The sequence below is a fragment of the Xiphias gladius genome, chromosome 22 (genome assembly GCF_016859285.1).
Source record: "Xiphias gladius isolate SHS-SW01 ecotype Sanya breed wild chromosome 22, ASM1685928v1, whole genome shotgun sequence".
Classification (NCBI taxonomy): Eukaryota; Metazoa; Chordata; class Actinopteri; order Istiophoriformes; family Xiphiidae; genus Xiphias; species Xiphias gladius.
The window spans coordinates 29029972-29055942 of record NC_053421.1 but is presented as its reverse complement, the minus strand read 5'-3'; the positions used below and the strand labels follow the sequence as shown (position 1 = coordinate 29055942).

The following is a 25971-nucleotide window of genomic DNA, read 5'->3' as shown; positions in this document are numbered from 1 at the left end:
AATAATCCAGACAAATTTAAGCTTTTCCAAAGGCAATGTTAGAATAGTAAAATAAAATAATCGGGTATTGCGCTGTTGTTCGGACAAAACAAGGCATTTGAAGGCATCGCCATGTAAAATTCTCCCCATTGTTTTTTTTTTTTTTTGAACATAACAGAAGATAAATGGAGAAAATGGTCTGAAGATTAATTGATAGCGGAACTAGTTTTTGGTTTCGGCCCTACTTCAGAGAACCCTCTCGTAAACACCAAGTTGCATTCGACGTCATGAGCAGCAACATTTATGTTAACGTTTACTTGATTAATTGACTAACTGTTGCAGCTTTAATCGGAACCGAGAAAAACAAACCTAGAAGTAAAGCACATCAAAGCCCCCTAGGGGCCCCCAGGGCAAAAACTGGTTGTTGGGCCCCTGTTGAACCCAGTTATTCCCCCAGGGGCCCAGACACCGACCAGTACTCTTCAGCCGAAATGATTATTGGATTAATCAATTAGTCAAGTGACAGACATAACTGATCATTTGATTGGTTGTTCTGGTCATTTTTCTAAAAGCAAAAAGGGCAAAAAAGTCAACATCTTTGTGTTTCTGAGCGTTGACATCTGAGCATGTTCACTTGGGCCTCAGCGAGTAACGAGGCATTTTACTCACTGAACAATCGATCCGACGTATCGATGGTAAAATAACCGTTGGTTGCAGCCTGACAGTTCTCCCGTGAGGCAACGGTACGACCTTGCCCGAGTTTTTCTGTGTGTTAATTACTTGATAAAACACAACGTTACACCAAATAACAGTTCAGGTCTTAAAAGTAGGTCTTGGCACAGAGTCCCTCTACAAGCCCCGAGGCCAAAGGATTCAGGATGGGGGGACCCCTGATAGTTGCCTTTGTACTTATCTGGTGCAAATTTCACTGAAACTTGTAATTAATCGGATAATGTAGACCCAAATGAATCAGAGTAAACCTGAAGCTTTTGGGGCTCGTGGGGGTCTGGATCCTGTGGGCGGTTTCCAGCTTTGCCCGGTTGATAATCCAGCCTTGATTTAAAGCGGGCTGACAGGGGTGTCTACTTATTTAAGGCCATATAGTTTATCCGACTGTTTATCTGGAGCTGATGTTGTTTTATTTTTTCATAAGAAATAAGATTCCCAAGTCAACAAAAAATTAAAACCAGTAAGGCAAAAAAAAAGGAGACAATTACAGGCAACTGTTGGCAAAAATTTTTTAAAAGTTTGTGTAATAAATATAATAAACTCTTTCAAAAAAAATATATCTTTCCATTTAAAAATAATTCCCTTTCATCATCTTACCTTTTCACGATTTCAGTCTCCTTGTTCTTTCTTTTTCGGTGTATTTCGAACCCACTGCAGTTCTTTGTGCATCACTGTTTGTAAAGCTCCTTTCTCCACCGCTGCAGCTGAAGTTTGTCCCTTTCACAAACCCCAGTTTTTGATGTCTGACAAAAAGGAAATTCGCTAAAACAGAAAATTCCAAAACCGTTAAAGAGATGAGAGATGCTGTAAAGACCCGACACCAGTCACACCACTGACTCACTGTCTTTATTTTCAGTTTTATTTATGGTGTGTGTGTGGGCGTGTGTGTGTGTGTGTTGCTGGGTGAGAATAAAATGTATATTAAAATTTTATAAATCTTTTAAAGAAGCTGACTTTGTTTTTATTCGTATTTTCACTGTTCCGAGATAAATGTATCCACAGAGGCTGTTCGAGTGGTAGACCAAAGTTTATTGAGTTCCCATACGTTAAAAATATAAATTACACCTTAAAACAATGGATTTAACATGAACTTCTTTGTATTTCTTTCTTATCTCGACAAGTAAAAAGAAATTTAAGAAATCAGCTGATAAATATTGAAAGACGCCAGATACACACAGAGTATCTACAGTTAAAACAATCATCTCAGACAAGCGGAGAGTTAAAAGTGCTGCTATACAAAGAACAAGAGCAAATATAAATACGGTTAAAACCCGCCAATCCGCTGCTGCAGGCTGGTACAGAAGCTTCGGCTCATAATAAATCATCACAGCAAGAGAGGAAAGAAAATAAAACGTCGTCGGATCGAAACCAGCAGAGGACAAGCATGAAACGTCTGTTACAGGACGGCGTTAGTTCATCATAGGCGGGACACTGAGCTGGAGCCGGGCTTCTGGTCCTCAGAGGATGTCCCGACCCCTGCAATCCGCTTTGCGGGCCAGTTGTGGGTCGCTGCACCGGTTGTACCGCTCCTTGGTTCTGTACCGAGTTCTCACCGACACCAGATCATCCAGATGTAGGTCCTCCTGTGCTCTGGCGCTGTCCGAGGTCTCCTCGTCTTCGTCCTGGAGGAACAGCTGCTGCAGGTTGGCGGTCACGTCGTCCAGCGGCTGCCGCTGCGTCGCTTTCCTCCGCGTCTCTGAGGGCGTCGACGGTCCCCGACACTGAATCTGGTGGACGACGGACAGCATGGTTCGGTACTGGCTCAGAGCGGAGCGATCGCTCTTCAGGAAGGCCCTCAGTCTTCCCCCTGCCCTCATCCTGTGGACCAGATGGTGGATGAGCGTCCCCTCATACAACCTGGACAGCATCAGGAACACAAGATGGAGATTTTCACCCTGTCGTTAACCGAGTTAAGGGTATCTGCAGGTCTTAAAGTCTCAAAAAGCACCGATTTCAGTATCCTCCAAAAAAAAGTCTTCAGTTTCATTCACAAAGGTCTTAAATAGTTTTTTCTAGTTTGCTGTGGGCAGTAATGTTCCTACTAAAATGGTTTGTTTGATTTTAGCAAAAGCTGTCTGGAAAATCTCCAGACCTCTGACCTTTTATGTAAAATTCACACGTGGACCTTAAATAACCAGGTTATTTTTTTTTAATGACTAATCCCTCCCTACATTTTCTGCTTCTTATCCAGGTCCGGGTCGTGTTAAATTATTAATTAATTATCGTCATGTACAGCTGGGAAATAGTGACAAAGAAATAATTCTAGGCCTCATCATCCCGACCGGTTGTCGTTGATATCTTTCATACGTTGGATGTGACTGAAACTGACAAAAATAAGCATCTGTACCTTTGCAAATATCGGAATTTTCTGAAAGTAACGGATCATCGCTGTTGCAGGAAGCCAAACGCCATTTGGCTTTCTAAGAAATCTCGACCACCGGGACTTGCTTTCTAACAGTTTCTTTTTTGTTTTTTTTAACCTTGTATGAAATGCAGCTGCCCCACACTGCGTTTGCCTCGTGCTGGCGGCCTGAGCCACTGGGAGCTCGGGGGGGAGGGGAGGTGCTGCGTTTTCCATTCGGTGCTTCGCTGCGTTTACTCGGTTTAAAACACACAGGTTCCTACACACCTGTGATCTGGGTGTAGAACAAAAAAAAATTGCTGTGCACGGTGAAGGGTGAAGAGTAAAGAGCCAGGGCGGTGCTGGAAACTTTCGGGGCTTAAGCCGAGCACTGGCCCAAAGTGAACGAACGAATCTTTTCTGCCGGTATTTTTGCGAGTTCACTACAAATCGAGTTCACGCTGGTTCGTTCTGCCGCCGGGAAGCAGCCGCGTGCTCACACTCTAGAAAGGCTTTCACCTGCGCCCACCTCCTCGGCTTTTACCCAACTGACTGTCAGCCGTGTTAGCAGAAGCATTACAACCTTAAATAATGTTAAAAACTCAACCGAGGACTGTGTGACAAAGTTTCGCTTCAAGCAGCGCAAGTCTCGTAGCCGTGTGCGTCCGCTGCTGGGGCGGCTCAGCACTGATACCGGCTCCCGTACAGGCTCGGTGCCCGCGACGCCTCCCGTACCGGCGAGGCTGCAGCCCGTACGCGGCGGGGGACGACGAAGAGGCCGACCGGGAGCGTCGCGGACCGTCGGATTCGTCCGTGTACCAGCGCCCAGAGGGCAGCAGACTCAGAGCCAGTCACTCCTGATTCCTGCTGCCTGTTGACTGCGCAGCTTTTATTGCCCCTTGGTGTGAATATCTGTTTTAGGTTTTACTAAAATACTTTCATCGTGTCCAGGTCCTTTTTACTTCTGTTACCGTCATGATGCAACATAACGTCACACACGAGTTGGCGCGAGTTTTCTTCTTTTTAATGTAAAAGTACAAGCGTAGCAAAACACCCGTCGATTTCATACGTCGTCGGCTTCATGCAGCCTGCTGCTTCATATTTTGGGAGGACGATGAGGCATTTTGTTTTACCTCCACTCGATATCGACATGATATCTCGTTAGTGGGTCCTGCACTCTGAAAGGTGCGCATCACTCCAAAACATTGGAAATACCCGGTACTCGTAGAGGTGCGGGCTCCGCATATACCGAGCCAGAATAACACCGCAACCTCCCAGCACCACTCAAGCCCCACGGCCAGGGAGAAGCTGCGTGTCGCCAGCTCTACTCGGTCTATGTCGGTCTAGAAAAGTCACAGAAATGAGCAGAGGCGGCCGCCCCCCGTTTCACCCTGCTGATCTGACGAGCGTGCCGGGTGCCCCGCTGCAGAGGAGGGAGTTCTACAGGCCTGTGGAGCCTCACCGTGCGATCTGTGGTTCGGGTAGAGGGCAGCCCAGCAGCTGGTTCAGGTGGACGGCGTCCTTCAGGCAGGCCTGCCACTGGTTGAAGGCGTGAGCCACGGCCAAGTCCAGCTTCCGTTTACAGCGTTGACTGTCGGCCTGCAGAGCTGCAACACACACACACACACACACACACACACTCACGTCACACACACACTTCATTCACAGGTTGCGCTGCTGTGCCGTCGCTGTTGTCGGTGAACTGATGGCTGCCGCTATAATCAGCGGCGGTTTTGATAATCGATTAATCGTTTCAATCGTTTTTCAGGCAAATATAGCGAAAGGAAGCCAAATACTCTCTGGTTCCAGCTTCTCAACAGAGAAGCGTTTCTGCTTTCCTTTGTTTTCTATCAGTCAGACGATAGAGCTGAAACCACTGGTCGATTAGTCACTAGACACAAAAACAGATACTGCTCTATTTTACGGTACCGTTTTTTTCCACTTAATTTCCTTTTGTTAATTAGCTGGTATTTAGCAGTTTATTACTAAGGTAGTTCCAAGAAAGGCCTATGTAGTTTGGTAATTATTAAAGGGGAAGTGGAGAAAGTGCAAGTTGCTACAGTCATTAAGGACTCGCTCATCATAAACGTATTTATTAGAATAAACTGGGAAATTCTGTAGCAAGTGAGTGAAAAATAGTTTTCTAAACAGACGTCAGTGTCCATCAGAGATCCCTTTTCTTAAAAAGTCAAATACGGCAGGAAAGTTTCCAGGAAACTAGCTGGAAAATATAGCCCCCGTAAAATTAAGTGTCACCACTATTTAAATGATCAATTAAGTGTTTGGTCATTTCTCAAGCACAAATGTCAGAAACTCTGGATCGAGCTCCTCAGATTTGAAAATTTGTAGTTTCTTTCCGTTTAATATCAATGAAAAGTTCAAATCTTCAGGTTTTAAATTCTTACTTGGACAAAACAAAAGATCTTAAGCGAAGTTTCACTTTTTTTTATGGAGAAATCAAGTAATGAGAAAATATCAGCAATTGAATGCAATGGAAATAGTCGATAGTTGAAGCCGTAACGGATACGTCAAGTTTTTAATAATCTTATTAAAAAAGAAACAACAAACCAGAAATCATAAACCAAAGCATGTGTGTGTGTGTGTGTGTGTGTGTGTGTGTGTGTGTCTGTGGTTAACACCTGAACTCCTTCTCATACGGTCTCCGTGACTCAGCCACAGCAGCAGCGGCTTCACCAGCCTCTCCTCCTGAGGAACCTCAGCTCTCTGCAGCCAGAAGCAGGTGACGGCCACCGGGAGGCGCAGCTGAGACGGCAGGCGGCTCAGAGGGGCCTCGGTCACCCCCAGAGCCTGCAGCAACACCTGCAGCCGCTCAGAGAGCTCCACCTGGGGCAGACATCCAGCAGGACGGAGGGTAAATGTGGAGAAACGCTGTTGTTCGATGCAACTTCACTGATTCCACTCATTTACAACTAAAGACTAAAACATTCCTACAAGTAAATCGGGCAGAACGATGAAGGCGTGACACACAGCGAGACGTCTGCGTCATCACAGTGTCAATCGTTTTCATTGTAGCCTCAATGTGCAGAAAATGAATTTTATCATCGGGGTGACGACGTGCGCGCGGGAAAAGTTCACCTGATTCAGCGAGCCGAGCACCAGCGGCTGAGCCACCCCTCTGAAGGCCGGTAGCACCGGGACGATTTTCAGCCGGAGGCCTTCCCGGTCTCTCTCCTCCACCTGGAGCGGCTTCGCCCCGCCCAGCAGCAGCCCGTACATCACCTGGCGGAGCGGCCTGGAGGTCAGGTTGGCGCTGGGCACGTCTCTGTGGTCCACGGAGATGCTGAGGCTCATCCTCTGCAGCTGCAGCACGTCCAGGATGTCTCCGGTCAGCCGGGCCTGCGTCAGAGGCAGCCGGATCCAGTCTGGGATAAGACCAGCCACCTCCAGGAGGACAGGATAGAACAGACTGAGCAGACTTACACGGTTACTGCACTTCGCTACCCTACACACACCCTAGCGCTTCTTCGGCGTTTCGCTCATACTTTTCCTTTCCTCTGCATGTTAGACGAAAACATTTGACATGTTCCTCTACGTACATCTTACGGCTGCAAGCGCAAACTCACAAATTCATTATTGATTCATTTTTTCAGCTAACCTGGGAATGAGTTGGCCCAAACAGTGAAAATTAAAAATCTGCCTTGGGCCGGTGCAGCCGGCTCGGTTGCTTGTCAGCTTCAGTGGTTTGCTAACTAACCCTGCCGGTAGCTCGTCCTGCTAGAACCACGTATTCTGAGGAGACGCACAGATTAATTTTGCTGCACAACTTGACCTTGATAAAGGGACAAAAAAAAAAAAAAAAAAACCTTTGAAAGTAAAGGACTTAATTACTTTTTCTACTGCTGCGAACGGAGGTGCTGTCCCGTTGATGAAGAAACTCTTCAGGGAGCTGGGCTGCACCTGGTACTCCTCCATCCCCTGAGTCAGGCTCTGCAACACCTCTTCCTTTTTCTTCCTGCTCACTTCTCCCAGCAGCCCCACCGCCGCCTCCAGGGCCTCCCGAGGTTCCCGGAAGTCCCGCAACCACCAGAGCAGCCCCTCCAGGTAGCTTGATTTCTCACTGCGTCCCGGGTCAAACTGAGCCCAGTCGACGGACGACTCCGTCCTCCGCATCTTCACGTAGTCGTTCCCGGCCAAGGCGGCGAAGGCGGGCAGGAGCCGGGGCTGGATGTCGAAGACGATGCAGAAGCTGGAGGCGTTGTAGCTCTTACAGGGGATGTAGCGCTGCGAGCCGCTCCGCTCCACCGCCTCCCACTTGAAATGAGCAATGGGCAGCAGCCCGTCTGGGAGGTCGAAAATGTAGAAGTCGCTGTCGTTGGAAAGCACCGGGCACCTCCACTCTCTGGCCAGGGCAGCGATCTCCTGGTCGGCCTCTCCGAAGCACTGGGCCACTTTGACCTTCAGGCGGGCCAGCGTCTGTTTGAACACCATCTTGGCCAGATTTGGCAGGACATCCTCCTTCCCACCACCCACCGCTGCCTGATGGGCTTTCTTGATCCGGCGCTCAGCTCTCAGCGTCAAGGTTTCCAGCTTCTTGTCGGTGTGGTCCGAGCCTCCGTCCAGCAACACGTATGGCGTGATCTCGCAGTCTCTGAGGGCGTTGACAAACCTCTCGATCTGGTCCTCAAAGGCGGCATAGTCCCCACCGTGGTTCTGGTCCAGACCTGATCGATCAAGCAAAGGAAACACGATAAACAAATTGAACCCTGCATTACTAACCGACACGCACATCCGGCTGGTTGGCTAGTTGAACAAAGAACTCAACACCGAGTATCATCCGGCGAACAGCTGGGACACCTCTGACGGGCAGTTCTGGCAGACTGCAGCGGCCCCTGTAACCAGCTGTCACCAAGACATTTTGAGCTCAGTTTATACACGTCGCCTTGTATTCAACACTCGTCAGGCTGGTGCAGGGGACATTTGTTTTCAGCCACGCCAGCAGCTCGGTCGGTCGCTCGGTCGGTCGCTCGGTCGCTCCACCTCCTTGGTCCAGACTGACTTCTCTCAACGACTATTCATGCTCCCCTCGGGATGAACCGTGATAACTCTGGTGATCCTCTGACTTCTGTCTCTGGTCACCGTTTAGTTGTGTGTGTGTGTGTGTGTGTGTGTGTGTGTGTGTGTGGGAGGATATTGCAGCTCGCTTGTAAATCAGGTCCAAAGTCTATCAATTCCAATACCTGTCATTAGAATATTTCACCGCGGTAACACTTTAACACTGGACTTTTATTATCACTAAAACCATTAACTGTGAACCTACAATGAGGCCGTGGGCAGATATTTATTCATATATATGATTAGAACTTGAGGACACGTTTTCCGTTACTCCATCCCGTGTTTCACTGCGTTGTCGTTCACCGTCTGTTCCTCCAGCAGCCTCCGCTGACGCGTGTCCACGGGTGGAGTTGGAGCCGGTGACGGCGGCGTCCAGATCTCAGTAAAAACACTGGGATCTGGTTCACAGCTAAAAAATCAGATCCGCTCCCCCTCCGCACCCGGATCTTTCTCCACCCTCCCTTCCAGCTCCTTTTAACGATCAGCTGATCAGCTTGTAAAATATGAAACATTTCCCATCCATTGATCTGCCCAACAATTTGCTTAAAAACAAAAAAAAGAAAAGAAAAGAAATACAAAAGAAATAAAAAAAAATGGCTTCACGTCCGCTGGAAACGACATTTAACAAGCTGCTTATACCTTAGATGCCTCCGTGTTAATAAGCTGATGACATAAGTTAAGACCCAGAGGGGACTCGTCCTACTTTCGATACCTTCAGCCCGTTTTGCTGCTCATTCTTCCCCAGACCCGAACCAGCCGAAGCTGGGGTATAGATGCGGGACTCAAGGGTGCGTCGAGGAGCGGAGGTTCCCCCACTTCCACCTGGTGAACGAAGATCTTTCTGCCTCTTCCACCGCTTTTACTCATTAAAACCCAAAATGTCATCCGACACGAGACACCCGCTCATAAAGTTAAAGAAAAGTCATTTTTATTTTGATTTGACATTTTTCCTGTCAGATAAAAGAAATGAAGCGCAGGGTCAAGTTTATCCCTGAAGTTCTCTGTGCAGAGCCGCGGCGGAGTGAGACCTGAGTGCGGAGCCGCGGTGGGATGCCCTGGTCCATGTGGGTCCTACCTGAGCTGAAGTACATCAGGTACAGCAGGTTGCAGCCGTCGATCACCAGCCGGCGCTTCATGAGCTGGACCTCCCGGTAGATCTGCCGGTAGGTATCCAACAGAGTGGAGAGTCCCTGAACACCCATCTCGTTTCCGAGTCTGCGGCAGGACCCGAATCTGCGCCGCTCTTATACTGGGGCCGCCGCTCGCTCCGTTTCTGTTTCCCTAAGTTTCACTTTCCTGACAGCAGCAGCGGCGCGGCCCCTCGGTCCCGGCGCGGCCCCTCCGGACAGCTGCGGGGTGTCAGGTGCTCGGGGAGGGGGGGAAACATCTTCTGCCAACATTCGAGGACCGTGAAACCAGGACGGAACCAGTTTCATCCTTTGTTTTTGTTTTTGTTTTTTAACATTCGTCAACACTGAAGTTCACTATTGCAAAACTCGTGACGCAGTCAGCGAGGGACCGGATCACGTCTCACTCAATATGTTCAGTTTCCTCACTCACACTCAGCCAGCGAACCAAACCTCTGTGTGTTTTTCGTCCATTTTACACGTTTACAGAGTTTTGTAAAAAAAAAAAAAAAACCCAAAACAAAACGTTAAATGTACATTTTAAAAACCAAAAAACGCAACACAGAGTAAAGTCGACTGTGATTAGTGAAGGGTTATTTTGATGTGTTTCTATATTTTATCCTACTATGAGACTAAAAGAAACCAGATGATTGTGCTTATATAAACTCAGGTGCTTGAACTGAACAGGTGTTATTCTGCAAAGAATGAACCCAAAGACACATGGTTGTCTCTATGAGACAAACGACCCCTTATATGGAGACACAGGACAGTTTGAGAAACCGTCCCGCGTCTCGTCTTTTTGTACAGGTAAGTCGTTAAATGGGGAGAGTCCATCACGTCCAGAGGGAAACGTCCCTACGAGGGAGGCGCGTACCTGAGGAGTGACGGAGGTCTCAGCCAATAAGAAGACGACAATGTTATTTACTATGTTTACACCTGATACCTGCTGGACCGGGGAGAGACTAGACACTCAGACCCCGTGAACCGATGTGGATGCTGTAGGCTTGTCAGGGACGCAGAGTCTGGTCCAGAGCTCCGTGAGCAGCCTCAGTCCTTAAGACTCTGCCGTATTTTAATAAATAGACGTGAGTTTAACCTTTTGCGTCCTGCGTACTTCACTAAACGAATGATGTTTTGAAGGATGGACTCAACAGAAGCTACATTCTGCAGCATCTGCATCTAAAGGCAAGTAAAAGATAAAGAACACGGAAACTGCTGATTGGGCACCTGTTCTCAAGACCTGCACCAGGTGAGGACAGGGGACAGGTGAGCGGTTTGTAACTGTTATGGGACAACGTGGGGTTTCACTGCTCTCTCCCAGTCACAGACTGGTTTGCAGCCCGTCCCGGGATGGTGCCCCCCCCACCTTACTCTCCGTCCCTCAGCCCCCCTGAGGAACTCAGTTCATGAACAGACGTCCCTCTGGGACACAGTGGATTCTGGGTGTCTGGACAGACCTGCAGAAGAGAGTCAGGATGGATCAGGCTGCAGAAAGATCCTTTCCCAGGTGGACCGAGCGCAGGACAGAAGGTGTGATGGAGACAAGAACCTGTGGCCAAATGCAGGGGACGGTTGGATTTCTCGGCCTGTAATTAACCTGTGCACCTATGACTAGTGAATATCTCTAGTTCTGCGTTGCTCCGCTGGAACAAGGCGGCACAGCCCCGGCAGTAAACCGGCGCCCTTCTCCCCCGGTCCACGCCGACCGAGGTAGAGACACTTCTTTGGAGTCTATGATCAAAAAGTCAGCATTCGTGTAGGTGGTGAGGTGCATGTTGACATATGTAGAGCTGTGTTTACATAGAGGCCCCAGGTCAAAGGTCGTCAGAGGGGGCCTCACGGTTTGGAGGAGGAAGTTAATGCATTGTGACTGAAACAGTACGTTAGTGACAGTTTTCAGGAAGACCACGGCCTCATTTAAGAGTCGGTGACCGAGGCCGGTTTCCAGCGGTTCATGGGCTTCGCACCCTCTCACGAGCAGACCTGCGGGTGCTGGACTCGACGCTGCGCTTCTTCGTTATAAACCTTTATATGCAATCGAGACGGTGTCGGTGGAGTCTCCTTCACCCTCTTCACATCATCACCACCTTCTAGTAAACTACAGTGACACTGGAGTGATTTTTTTTCAGAAGCACGAACAGTGAAAGGGTCTGTCTCCCGTCTAAGCCTCACTCTTCTGTCTCCTGCCACAGACCACAGCGCCGCCGCCGTGGTGACGTCTGGGTCCGGATGTGGTTTACACTGGTACAAACTCACCGCTGCTTTCAACAGCTGTATGAGAGCTTACAAGTTATATTTTAAATGTATTTTTTAGCTTCGTGTCCGATTTGCATTTGCAGTGAAAGAAAAAAAGGCCGAACGCCGAATTATGAAAGGATTTTATTCAGGCAGGCACAGTGGTGGAAGACGTTCCCGCATCCCAACACCTTAATGTAGAAATGCAAAATCCTACCTACGTAAAAGTACACGAGGGTTCTTTACTGTCAAAGTCAAGGTACTCGGCGCTAAAACGTCTCCCGTGCCTGAATCTGAATCTGAAAAGTAACTGCAGCCGTAAGTTGCGGTAAAAAGTAGAAAAATTCCCTCTGAATGTGTTGATGTTTATATGTAACCCAGCATCAAATGGAACTATCCGAGTCAAGTACAAGTACCTCAGAATTGTACTTAGTTACTTTCCTCTCCAAGGACAGGCAAAATGAAAACCTGTACATGTCATCTCTGGGTTCTAATCGTGCTTTATTTTTACTTAAAGCGTCTAAATACGTCCTCCACCTGCTGACGAGGGACGTTTGACCCGGTTGAGAGCTCCGGACCGGCTCCTAAATGGACCCCGAGGTGCGATTGTCTCGTCACGACGTAGGAATGAACGTGTTAGGGACAGTAGAGGGATCGGGTCAACACCTGGATCTGTCACCGGCGCAGAGCCCGAAGAACAGCTGGACACGGAGGACGGGTCTGCCGGTGGAAAAGGAAAGTGAAACCTAAAGGCGCCAGGAGGGGAAACTGAAACGAGGGCGGACGACGGCCGGCGTCGTGGAGCAGATACCGGTCCTGACGAAAACCGGCTGCGGGGAAACTCTCTCATTGGCCAACGCCTTACTTAGAAATGGCGGCTGAAAGTTAGAGAAAACTACCAGATTAAAAATCAAAGTTATGACGGTCTCAGTCTTGTGACTAAATTAGTCACATTAATGTCTCATACTTGTGACTCGGTGAGCTTTTTGTTTCCCCGCATTGCTAAGCTCTGCTCTTTCTCCTTCTACAGCCTCCGTCTCACTCCCGTTAGACGCTTCGCTGAAAGTCGGTGAAGTGCTTTAACATCGCGTTGCAGGGTCACGTGGTTAACGCGTCCCGGTTGAGACCGACAGGAAGCAGCTGAGGTCCAGTCTCTCTTAGTTGGTTAGCTAGTTAGTTAGCTAGTTGTTAGCTGGTTAGTTAGCTAGTTGTTAGCTGGTTAGTTAGCTAGTTGTTAGCTAGTTGTTAGCTAGTTAGTCAGCTAGTTGTTAGCTGGTTAGTTAGCTAGTTGTTAGCTAGTTGTCAGCTGGTTAGTTAGCTAGTTAGTTAGCTAGTTGTTAGCTGTTAGTTAGCTAGTTGTTAGCTAGTTAGTTAGCTAGTTGTTAGCTGGTTAGTCAGCTAGTTGGTCTGCTAGTTTGGCTTGGTTAGGTTCAGGCATGAAGAGGGATGATTGGCTAGGATTAGGGCGATAACGTCAGGATAAACCAATCAGAGGCGCTAAGGCGGTTCAGCTGAAACGTCTTCGGAAAAGTGAAAATGAAAGAAGAGGACTTCGAGTGCGCAGGCGGCTCCATTTTGTTTCGTGTTCATTGTTTTGTTCATTTTTATTTATTTATCAATATTGTTAATAAACTCTACAGGAGAACCGACAGGCTCCACACGCTGAAGGGCGAGTCACTGTTAAAGTGACTGAAATTACTCTCAGGTAAAGCAGGGAAAGTACCGAGACCCGATCGAAGAGACGGGCGACGGGAAACCCTTATCGCGTCGTCCAGTTTTCGTATCGCTAATTTCACAGTGGCCTTATTTGACCTGGGTCATGTCGGTTATCTCGAGTTATCCCATTTCCGGCTCTCTGCTTCGTGTCAGTATCATCATTTCAACATGTATGAAAATGGAGACCATGGATATAAATTTTAAAGGGCTTTCAAATTAAAACAAGAAAAACACAACTGCTCCCTTCGCTGTCACATCACACATTAAAGAATCTAATGATATCGAAGCCTTACTTAAAGTGTTATTAGTGTCAAATTACCATTAAAGTGGGCTAAACGTATTTGGTTATATATAACATGACAGTTTACTGTGTCATAATTGGCTGGTATTTTCTTTATTGAAGCATCTGAGGGAGTAGAGCAGCAGACGAGTCACCTTCCTTACCCAGAGACCTCTGGTGCGACGGCGTGTGATCCTAGACTGACCAAGAGGAAGAGAGCACAGAGAGCACCAGTGTGTTTTATTTGTACCTGTTTTAAAATGGTCACTGTTTGTTAGGCCAGGTTCTTCGCCGTGCTCATTTGACTTTCCCCTGATATTTGTAAAAGCCGGGAATAACTGCCAGTTCACCTTCTGTTTTCCGTAAAGGTAAAGCACGAGTTTCCACAGAAAACACCGGATGGCGGAAGAATGTCCCATCTGAAAACCAGTAACACGTGTGGGCTGCCCAGTATGGAGGCAGATACGTGAGTAGACTTCTAGATAATTTATGGAGGCGTCAACACAAAATACAGTTCCCGCTAACGTACGTTTGTAACACAATTTGACAAAATGATAACCTTTTTAATTGATAGCAAATGCAAAAGAAAATATCATGAGAAGTAACTCAAAGGATTAAAGCAGCTTTAGTTGTGTTCTGGGTTACAGACTCCAACCAGCAGCAGCGTCCTCGTGTCCCAGTGGACTTTCCCTGAAGAGTAACAGGTCCATGGACATTCCTGACCAGTTCAAGGGAGGAGTAGTAGATGTTCCTACTGGTGAAAGGTGAGAGAGACACATTGTCTTCCAGTGCTGAACATTTTCACTTGTCATAACAGGAAAAGCAATGGTGAGATGTAATTAATTAATACTAATAATCATGGGATATTCGATCACTTTAAAAGAAACTCTTTGTATATATGGTTAGGATCTGACATCTAACTTGCTCCGTCCAGTTGGCTGAAGTGAGAGGTAGTTGATTTCAAAGGCAAAATGAAATAAAATTTGTTATGCTGCTATTGACAAGTTAGCTAAAAGGGTTTCCTGACAGAAAGCAGCACTCACTCCTGATGGGATTTGCCGTTCTAAGCAACAATGTTATTCTAGGAAGCTTGGCAGTCAATTCTGCCGATTGTATTTTTCTTTTGGGCACCGCTGGTATTTTTGTTGTTTCGGTCGTCTTGTGTGATGTTATTTGACTGTGGTGATGTCACTGAGTTGCATTGATTCGAGCTTGCCTCCTGGTGAAACGTCTTTTTAATCCGGCATCAGCAGTGACGGAGGAAGTATCAGATCACGTGAGCTCCTTGTAAACCTTATGGCTGGCTAGCCTCGTGAACTGTGCCGTGTTTACTTACACGAGCAAAGGATTGGAGAGTAACAGAAATAAACAGGAATGGAATGAAAAAAGTAATGGGTAGGATGTATAAGGTGTGTGATAATAAAGCCTCTGGCACTGGGCCAAGTAACAGTGACAAGAAGCAGGGTTTAGTAATGCTCATCAGAAGTATTTACAGAATTAACTTGTGACCAAGAAAATATTTTCGTAAACCATTGCTATCAGTGTGAAAGCTTCCTCAGTATGCAAATGTATTTATACCTGCAGACATTCAAGAGTTTCCAATGACCAGACTGCACTCAATCAGAACCTGGACCAAGAGGTGAGTGCGTTAAAAGACAGACTTGACTCAGACTGCTCAAAATTAGCTCCAGACCAGCTTTCTGAAGCAGACTGACCCTGGTGCACTTTGTTAGGTTGACTCAAAGACGGGCTCTTGACAATTAAACCCTGTTTTTCTTGAGCAACCGTCATGAAACACCCCTACAGTGTTACCAACTGGAGCTGATTACCCAAGTCTGCACCTTAGTCCTATGCCAAAAGCAATCGAGTGCACCGGCACTTATTGGCAACGTAGGCCACATGGGAAAAATACAGTACCTGAAATGTTACCAGCTTTTTAGAAATGCAGTGGTCAGATCACAATGGAGCATCCCCATCGCAGCTGACTCAATTTAGACAGCGAATCAATTTCTCTTTCAACTTTTTTTCTGTAAGCCTTAAAAACCCCATTAGAACATTCTTGACTGTATAAATATGGGGTTGCAGGGTACTATAATAAATTGCTCCCTCAAATTAATCATTTCACATCATTCCTTCACATTACTCTCACATGTCCTAAATGTACAGTACCTGCTATTTCTACCCTTGAACTACATCATTTAAATCACTAATTGTCATCTAGCAGGGTTTGGTTCATATTGCGTTGTTTTCTTCGTTGCATTTTCATTTCATCATTATCAATTTGTCATATGTTTTGGCAATGATATTTTTAAATTACAACTTATGTTTTTTTTTTTTAATTTCAGGATTTTGAAGCCAAACTTTTTGAATTTGTGAAATCTAATATGAGGAGTTGTTGGAAGGTCCTCAATCCCTGTGGAGAGTTCGAGGAAGATGAAAAAAAGGAGCAGTTGGTTGATGATGAACTGATTCAGTCAGAAGCAGCAGCCAAGGACGCGTTTCTGCAGATCGCCCTCCATGTTTTGAAGACCATGAAAATGGATGCACATGTCTTCATCCTTGAGCAAAGTAAGAGCTCGCATATTCTCTTGGGAAGTGTTTGTGCGTGTAGTGACAAAAGTTAATTCCTATGTCATCTACTCTACAGAATATAAGGATGTAAACTGTAAATTGTAGAGGGTTTGACACGAAAGTAGAAGAAAAGGTTTGCGCTAAGGTCATGCTCAGACAGACAACACCTCTGTGTGCGAAAATGCAGCCCCTTCATTCTTTTCAAAGAGGCTAGTGTGCTGATGCAGCCAAAGCTGAGGCCTTGTAACATAAAACACGGTCATCCGGCAAAAAAATTGTTCCTGGCTCACTTTTGTTGCAACGTAATTCCATGTCGTTAAGTTACATACTGGGCTGGCCAATCAAATACGTGAACACACACATGCCATGTAGATTATTTAGGAAATTTGACATCGCATTTTATTACTTGGTACCTGGTGATTGTGGAGACAGAAATTAAAATGGCTTTCGTTGTGATGACTTTCCAACGTTGTAAAATTCTTCCTCATAAAATTAAAAAGCGCTGTGCAGTGTTTTAGTGTCTGATAAACCTTCAAACTCATGGATCAAACTGGTCTTCCTGGATCATATTGCTTTCCCTCACTGCTACCTGCTACAGCACATCACCAACAACGCAGCTCTTTCATTTTTTTTTTTTTTTAAGGCATGGCTGTTTTCGGCCTGAGATACGTGGCCACTAAGCTAGTCTAAAGGCTCTAATATATGGAGTTTCTATCCTATCTTTATTCAAAAACATGGTCGCTCATTTTGAGGGCATTTTTTCTTCATTTCACGCTCAGATTTTGTCATGCTTTCCCTCACAACCCTGCCCCCTCCCTCAAATAGCCCCGTACTAATATTATACTGATAATATGGACCTTTTTTGTTAGGGGGGAATAAAGGCAGTGCAGCGTTTTTCCCTAGGAAAAGCAGTGGAGGTGAAGCACGCTGTTGCGTGCGTGTGAAGTTTTTTTTTTGTGTGCCAATCCAAGCTGACATTGGGCGGGAGGTTGGGGACACCCTGGACAGGTTACCAGTCAATCATATAATATGATATAATATAATGATACGAAATCTAAAATCATTAAAACCAGTAAACACCTATGTACAAACATATATGCATATTATATTGGAGTTTGGGTGGCTTGGGGTGCCATTACAAAATTCTCCTCTGAAGGGGTGCTGTTTTCTAAATCAAGTTTGAAAACAAGCCCGTCCTGGGGGATCCTGAGGTGGGACGTAGGGGGATCCTAAACCTCACTAAAGCTAATCCACAGAGACCAGGAATTTGATCACTGGTAGTGGTACCTCTGGCATGACCATGGTCTTTAGTGGACATTATTAGCCCTGTGTTGCTGGTTGATCTTGATGCCAGTGCAGTCGTAGGGGGATTGTAACACATGCAACACAGAGGTCGAACATGTCTATCTGTAGCCTTAAAGGATGAGTAGAGTAAGCAGACAGAATTTGGCATCCCAAAGTAGGAGAGAACTAGTAAAACTAAAGAAAAGAGCCATACAGTCATATTTGTTTGACATGTGTCTTCATAACAATGAATATGGACAGCCTTATCATTTAAGAGTAAAAAGATATAATTTGTTAAAGTTGACTAATGACTCATTTCTGTTCTGTTAGGGTATTACGGAGAACTCATTATGTATCAGCGGAAACTCAAATCCCGTATGAGAGTGAGATATGATCACATGGCTGAAGGGATAGCATATCATGGAAATGCCACAAGCTTCAATAAAATATACACAGAACTCTACGTACTTGATGGAAAGGTTAGAGGAATCAACAGTGAACACGAGGTGAGGCAAATTGAGACAGCCGTCAACCGACCCAGGTCTGCAGAAACGCGAGTCAAGTGTGAAGACATCTTCAAGCCCTTGCCTGAACATGGCAAACCAATCAGAATGGTACTCACCGAGGGGATAGCAGGCATTGGTAAAACTGTACTGGCACAGAAGTTCATGCTGGACTGGTCAGAGGAGAAGGCCAATCAAGACATCCAGCTCCTGTTTTCACTTCCTTTTAGGGAGCTGAATTTGGTTAGAAATGAAAAAAGAAGTTTAATGGAGCTCCTGTATGACTTCTCTCCAGACCTGAAAGAAACCGGAATCAAAGACCTGAAGATGTACAAAGTTCTGTTTGTATTGGATGGTCTCGATGAATGCAGACTCCGTCTGGATTTCAAGGGAAATGAGAGATGTAGTGATGCTACACAGTCCACCTCGGTGGATGTGCTGCTGACAAACCTCATTGCAGGTAATCTGCTACCAAAAGCTACTCTGTGGATAACTACTCGACCTGCTGCAGCCAGCCGTATCCCTCCTCAGTACGTTGACCGGGTGACTGAGATACGAGGCTTCAGTGACCCACAGAAGGAGCAGTACTTCCACAAGAAAATCGATGATGAAAACTTAGCCAAAAGAGTAGTCGCTCACATAAAATCAGCAAGAAGTCTCTACATCATGTGCCATGTCCCGGTGTTTTGCTGGATTTCCTCTACTGTCCTGGGAAAAATGTGTGCCAAAGCAGGAGGAGGAAAAATACCGAAGACATTGACTCAGATGTACATCCACTTTGTGGCACATGAGGCCACACAGATGCGTGTCAAGTACTGCGAAGAGCAGCAGCTGGACTGCCATGGGAATAACAAGATGATTATGTCGCTTGGGAAGCTGGCCTTCCAGCAGCTGGAGAAAGGCAACCTGATCTTCTACGAAGAGGACCTTAGAGAATGTGGTATTGATGTCAAAGAAGCGTCCGTCTACTCAGGAGTGTGCACTCAAATCTTCAGGGAAGAGCCTTGGATGCAGCATAAAGTCTTCTGCTTTGTGCATCTGTCTGTCCAAGAGTTTCTCGCATCTTTGTACGTACATGTGATGTACAAGGTCAACGGTGTAAACCTGATGATCGAAGAACCTGAACACATAGACAAAACAAAGCCTGTATCTGAATTGCACAAAGCTGCAGTGGACAGAGCTTTACAAAGCGACAGTGGCCACCTGGATCTCTTCCTGCGTTTCCTCCTTGGAATCTCTCTGGTGCCCAGTCAGGGTCTGCTCAGAGGCCTGGGAATACAGGTAGAAACCGGCGACTCCCAGAGTCATGTGGAAACCATCACGTACATCAAAGACAAAATTAGGCAGACTGCTCATCCTGACAGGTGTATAAATCTCTTCCACTGTCTGAATGAGTTAAATGACAACTCTCTGGTGGAGGAGATCCAGAGCTACTTGGACTCGGACCAAGACTCGGCGATGGAGGAGTTCTCTGCAGCTCATTGGGCGGCCCTGGTTTTTGTGTTGCTGACCTCACAAGAGCAGCTTGAGCTGTTTGAACTGAAGAGGTACTCCAGGAAAGAAGAAGGTCTTCTGAGGCTTCTACCAGTCCTCAAAGCATCCAGATCAGCAAAGCAAGTATCTCTGCAAATCAGACATCTGAAATCTGACATTGTTGGAACTTTCCCTTAGGTCTTTCCTCCGCTCTATAATCTTGGTTTACACTGCCAGCACTATTACAAAATGGGGAAATGTTTGATCTTTATAACTGTCATCCCTAAGTGTCCTTTTAATTATGTCACTTTTACTTTAACAGTCTGCTCAGATTATTTTTATCCTGACAGCTTGAGTTTATCCATGAAACCACTAGCAGGGCCGTAGCCAGGATTTTAGAAATACTGAAGTTGTTTGAATATATTGTGTAAAGTCTATTTCCCGACATATAGATCCGAGTGTAGTTTCAAAGCCCTCGTCACACCGCCACACGTTTCCACATTAAATATTAAATTTTACATGTGAAATGTTTGTGAACTACATGTACCTGCATGAATGAATTAATGGCATCTGAAACACTGTTCCTTATGTGATAAACCACATATTCCTATGTGAATTTATCACATCTGAAACAGTGTACACGTGAATAACATGACATATGTTTCACATCAGATGACAAATTCACATGCTTTTTTTGTGTATATATATATATACACAAAAAAGCATGTTAACTTTGGGCACCCCCTGTTACTGTTAATAGTTAAGTGAGTAGGAGATGAACTGATCTCCAAAAGGCATCAAGTTAAAGGTGAAACATTTCTTTTAATATTTTAAGCAAGATTACTTTTTATTTCCATTTTTTTGAGGTTTCAAAATAACAAAAAAGGAAAAAGGCCTGAAACAAAAGTTTGGGCACCCTGCATGGTCAACACCCCCTTTGGCAAGTATCGCAGCTTGTAAAAGCTTTTTTAAAGCAGCTAAGAGTCCAAAAAGTTCTATTTTAACTTCATCATTCCACAGGACTTATTTTTCCAAAATGCATCAGGCTCGTTGAGATGTTCCTTTGCAAACTTCTAATGCTGAATTTAGTGGTGAAGGCGCAGGAAAGGTTTTCTTCCGATGACTCCTCCATGAAGGTCATATCTGTGCAGGTGTCGCTGCCCAGTAGAACAGTGCACCACCGCTCCAGAGTCTGATCAATCTTCCTGAAGTTCTTTCCCAGTCAAACGGGGGTTTGGATTTGCCTTTCTAACAATCCTACCAGCAGTTCTCTCTGAAAGTTTTCTTGGTCTTCCAGCATCAACTTGACCTCCACTGTTCCCGTTTGCTTCTATTACTTAATTACTTTAGGAACTGAGGAAACGGCTTCCTGAAAACACTTTGCTATCTTCTCCTGCTTTGTGGGCATCAGTTATTCTAATTTCCAGAGCTAGGCAGCTGGTTAGAGGAGCCCACGGCTGCTGATTGTTGGGACAAGGTTTGAGGAGCCAGAGTATTTATAAAGCTTTGACATTTGCATCACTTGGCCTTCCCCAATGATGACCGTGAACGAGCCGCAGACCAAACAAGCTAATTAAGGTCTGAGACCTTGGTAAAAGTTATGAGAGCACAAATCTCTTGGTTCTCTTTCGTATGGTGCTCCTTTCCTCTTTTTCACTCTAAAATTGTACAAAAACTAAAATAGTACACTAATCTTGCTTAAAATGTAGTAAAGAATGTTTCACCTTTAACTTGATGCCTTTTGGAGATCAGTTCATATCCTACTTAATTAACCATTCACAGTAACAGACATTTTGACCGGGGGGCCAGAACCTGTCCATGCCAGTGGATACAGTTTTAAGTCTAAGAATACTCAGTATATAAATTACCCAAAAACTACCCTCCAAAAGAGTTTTTAATTCGTTACTAGCAAAAATACTAACTCCTCCAGGTTACTAAAAATCGCAAACCTCCCATTACAAACCCTTAGGAGCGTTTGTTCAGCATTATACACACCCTCTTCAAATTAAGTGTTGCAGTGGGTTTTCTTTAGTAAATATACACTTACATTGTCTTTCTGTTTATCAGGTTGAATGATTGTAGACTCACTGCGAACTGCTGTCAGGCACTATCTTCCACTCTCAGCTCATCATCTTCGGAACTCTGTGATTTAAACTTGAGTGACAACAGTTTGCAAGACTCTGGAGTGGAGCTTCTCTGCACCGGACTCCAGAGCCCTTACTGCAGACTGAAGACACTGACGTGAGCAAGTCTTGTGTAATTTTTAAATTTTTTTAAATTTAGTAATTGTAATTTTTAAGCAAAGTTCATTTTTTGTATTCTGTATTTCTGTATCTTTCCCAGTTCCTAATATTTTCTTACCGATAATTAAACATTAGCAGGTAATCATGTATCAGAAATAGATATCTTGACAACTATTAGACTGTCTGTACCAAACTTCATTATCGCCGTCAGAGTTTGCGTATACATTCATGGTCGCTAGAAGATGTATCCTAATGACTTTGGCGATCCTCTGCTGCCACTCTTGTCCCTTCAGGCTGAACAGATGCAGCCTCACCCACAGATGCTGTGAGGAGCTGGCTTCAGTCCTGAGCTGTCCCTCATCACATCTTCAAGAGCTGGACCTGAGTGACAATGACATTGAAGACTCGGGAGTGCAGCTGCTCTGCACCGGACTGGGAAATGTGTGCTGTAAACTGGAAATCCTCAGGTAACGTTATTCTCATATCCTGCAGAGATTAAAGAATTAATACTAATATAATTATTACTGGGCTCACTTTAGTGACCTTTACTATTCGCAGACGTGTTAACTCGTTTTTCTTCTCCGCTGTTCTTTGGATACTTTTGTAGCACCTAACTAGTCCCACATACTTACACCAAAAAACATGCAATTATTATTTACCATGTCTCCCTCGCCATTGTCTGCCATTAAAAAAACTATCCAGCTCACATGGGTGTATGTTGTTTGGTTGATTAGACCTCTCCTCAGGAAAGTGTGTGCTTGTGCATATCAGATTTCCTGGGTGGCATGGGGGGCCGGTGGTTAGCTCTGTGGTCTCACAGTGAGACTGCCTGTGGTTAGATCTCCATTATGGCCAACATTCCTCCCGAAGATAAAGATGCTCCCTCCATCCCCCCTCACTATGGCTGTATCCCTACGGTTGAAGTTGGTGGATCACTAGGCATTAAGAGCTCTGGAATCTATTGAAATATCATCTTTCAGCAAGACCATTAAGCTTTTCCCCTTTTGTAGGTTTTTGTTTGAGCCTCGTTCACAGAGATGAAATTAAAATCTGCTGCTCGACAGGTTGTCGTTCTGTTGCATCACGGAGAAAGGTTGTGGTTTCCTGGTCTCAGCAGTGAAGTCCAACCCGTCCCACCTGAGAGAGATGGACCTGAGCTTCAATCACCTCGGAGAGTCTGGGCTGAAGCTCATCTCTGAAGCGCTGCGGGAAGGACAATGTGAATTAACTAAACTGAGGTAGAGAACACAGAAATCACGATGCCTGATGAGGCAGATTAAAGCCCTCTTCAGACATGGAATCTGTCACAATGCTGGCTTCATCTGTCTGTTAAAATCATGGCTTTTCGGCTTTCAAGCACATGTCTCGATTACATAAATGTGTAATAGCATTAACCAGACATGACGAGACCATAACGGACTGCAGCAGATACTCGCACTATATTTGGCACCTGGTCCACAGAGAGCGCGCTGAGCCGAAAATAAAAACATGCAAGAACACGATGCATGTTTGATTTCTGTCTGTGCACCGAACCTTGCGCCTTTACATGAACTGCAAACATTCAGTTCAGACTAGAGTCATGTTGAAGTTTTTCATAAATGTTACAGGTCCGACCTCGTCAGATTAATGTCTTGTCTTTTATGAAAAGTGACTCTGCGAATCCTCAGACACAAGAGCAACAAGCAAGATTTCCGGCCAATTTAAATAATGAAGTGCAAACCTTCGGGCCGGCTTTCATGCTTTCTGTACATAATGATCCATAGCGTCTTGACAGCATGTTTCATATTCTTCCCACAGAGTGGACCACAATGCAGAATACTGGCTAAAACCTGGACTGACAAAACGTAAGTTGTGAGTTTCTGTGGTGAGGTAGCGCACACCATACACTGTGACATGCTGATCACGGAAAGAACAGGGAAACGGAAAAAACCGTGTTGCACCTGTATCAGGTGTTGGCGGATCGTACAGTACATGTGATATGTTCAGGGACAAGCTTTCCACCATTCATTTTGCTTTTCCAGGACACAGACAGCTTTGAAAAGGAAATCATCATTTCACTCTCTATGTTGCATGTAATCAAACTTGTTTCATAATGATTGTTAATTCTATCCCTTCTGCCTACCACCAGATGCATGTGAGCTTACACTGGATCTCAACACAGCCCACAAACTCCTCATTATCTCTGATGGGAACCGAAGAGTTACCCAGGGCAGAGAGGAGCAGCCATATCCCGATCACCCCGACAGGTTTGACTACTGGACCCAAGTCCTGTTCCGGCAGGGCCTGACCAGCCGCTGTTACTGGGAGGTTGAGTGGGAAGGAAACTGGGCCGGGATCGGAGTGACCTACAAGGGCATCGGTCGTAAGGGTGTGCCAAACAGCTGTGTGATAGGATACAATCAGATGTCTTGGGGTCTGCACTGTTCTGCTCACGGCTATGCTGCATATCACAATATCAAGAGCATTGCCATTTCAGTTCCTTCGTCAGGTTGCCATAGGGTGGCGGTGTACCTGGACTGGGAGGCTGGCATCCTGTCCTTCTACAGAGTTTCTGCTGGAAGGTCACTGACACACCTGCACAGCTTTTTCACCAAATTCACTGAGCCTCTTTACCCAGGGTTTAGAGTCTGGGACTTTGGCTCCTCTATCACACTCTGTCAGCTGAACTAGCTTGGTGTATCTTCAGCGACACCACGGTTCTGGCCCGGCTTTCTTTACGCCTCTCCTACTTTACAGTGATTTATGTCTCTCGCTGAGTTGGTGCGTGTGAAAGGTGCATAATTTGGTTTTCCCGAGACTCGTCCCTTTCCGGTCATCCTTTTTCGACACCATTTCTAAGGCTCAGGGCTGTAATGCTATTCTCTCTCATACGAATGCCATCTTTGGTGTACTCTCAGTTTGAGTTGATTCCATTCTCCCTGCTCACCTACAGAAGGTCATTGCCTCTTCCTCTCTATTAGCTTAGACGCTCAGTTCTATTCAAATAGAAGGGTGTGACCCCTCCATCGCACAACCAATGGATCAAAGATGCGATGCAGAAGATCAAGCTGGAAAAAAATCAGATTCACCCTCAACGGCTCCACTGAGAGATTTTACAAAACCCGGGACCCATTAATAAACTATGTGAATAGTTTACCTGGCTTGGAAATATGATCTCGCACCTCGACACGCCTTTTTTTTTTTACCTTGAGATAATGGCTTTTGTTAATGTCTGATAAACTGAAAAATCTCCATAAATCAAGTGTTAATAATTAATGATTAAAAAAAGGGAAATAGATATCGCATGGAATGTGCAGCATCACACCAGAATACGTTATACGGTGATGGTGACATCTCCCATTTTCATCTTCAGATATCTTCATAATAAAAGATTTTCGCCTACATTACGATAATGAACCACATTTGCCCAGCACTTTGAGGGACCGAAGACAGACTTAGTGTGTAATATAGTTTTATTTCATCCATCAGGCGTGGCCCCTGCCAGGCTGACTGAGCACATACGCTGTTGCTCAGGACAATCCACAGAACAGTCCGTCGACAGTTGTCCAAGGACCTTCTGCAAAAGAAAAAGCAGTCCTAGGTCCGTGGATCGTCCAGAGCGACAGGGCGGCTTTCTGTAAAGCGCAGTTGCTGTCGAGTTTTTAAATGTCATGCTTCAACAGTGTGAGCGGTGTGAAACTGAATTCCATCCACCACAGACAAACCGACCCTATCCGATCGGACGGACTATGTTCCATGTAATGTGGGTGAGCTCACCATTTCAACGGGGTTAATCAATGAATAATCGGTGAAGATGCACCAGCGCTTCAGAAAGCCTCATTTCACCGTCACTGTTTATAGGGACAATGCAAATGCAATGGGCCACGCCTATCGTTGACCCCAAGGTCACGTCCATTTTATTTCTTCTTTTTTTTTTCTATGAATTTGGGAGTTCTAGTGACCTTGAATACTGTTCACATTCTAAGATTTAAGGTTACACTCGGCCGTTGTTGTTGTTTTTTTCCTAAAGATGATAAAATACTAATATTTGTTACACTCAGTTATCTTTACATTTGATAAATATGCATTTGAACGAAACATAAAATGTAAATGAACGGTCAAGGGGTTAATAAAACGTGAAAAACTAAACCAGCTTGAACTTTTTCTCAGTTGTCCCGTTGCCTCTGAGGCCGGATTAAAGGGTTAGGAGGCAAACATCCGTGCTGTCGGGACCCGGCCCCACCCTCTTTGTGTCACCACATCCCAGATAGTGAAGATAAAGGGTTTTGATCATTTGATGTCGCAGCCTGATACCTGTAAGATCGGATGCGATGTCTGACTGTAAACCACTAAGCCAGTTACATGATAACTGAGTGGTAGCTCTGTGACGGTGTGCTGGCTGTTTCCCGGGGGGCCACGGGGCCCACGGGGACCCTAA

General features: G+C 45.6%; 2 protein-coding genes across 4 annotated transcripts; one reads left to right on the top strand and one right to left on the bottom strand.

Moving 5' to 3' along the window:
* Positions 1-1778: 1778 nt before the first annotated feature.
* aste1a (asteroid homolog 1a) lies at positions 1779-9324 on the bottom strand. The gene is made up of 6 exons (XM_040118650.1): positions 9198-9324; positions 6899-7731; positions 6146-6451; positions 5689-5893; positions 4512-4656; positions 1779-2565 (listed from the first exon to the last, which is right to left on the bottom strand). The coding sequence occupies exons 1-6, from the start codon at positions 9322-9324 to the stop codon at positions 2166-2168; spliced, it is 2016 nt and encodes a 671-aa protein (XP_039974584.1). The 3' UTR covers positions 1779-2165.
* Positions 9325-12391: 3067 nt separating this feature from the next.
* LOC120784706 (NACHT, LRR and PYD domains-containing protein 3-like) lies at positions 12392-25775 on the top strand. Of its 3 annotated transcripts, XM_040118721.1 has the most exons (12): positions 12862-13189; positions 13604-13713; positions 13849-13946; positions 14128-14244; positions 15065-15119; positions 15826-16048; positions 17666-19451; positions 21379-21552; positions 21848-22021; positions 22619-22792; positions 23352-23398; positions 23683-25775. In XM_040118721.1, the coding sequence occupies exons 3-12, from the start codon at positions 13891-13893 to the stop codon at positions 24222-24224; spliced, it is 3348 nt and encodes a 1115-aa protein (XP_039974655.1). In that variant the 5' UTR covers positions 12862-13189; positions 13604-13713; positions 13849-13890; the 3' UTR covers positions 24225-25775. The 3 variants fall into 3 exon arrangements, with proteins under 3 accessions (XP_039974654.1, XP_039974655.1, XP_039974656.1); XM_040118720.1 differs by lacking the exons at positions 12862-13189; positions 13604-13713 and adding an exon at positions 12392-12461; XM_040118722.1 differs by lacking the exon at positions 13604-13713.
* The last annotated feature ends 196 nt before the right edge of the window (positions 25776-25971 follow it).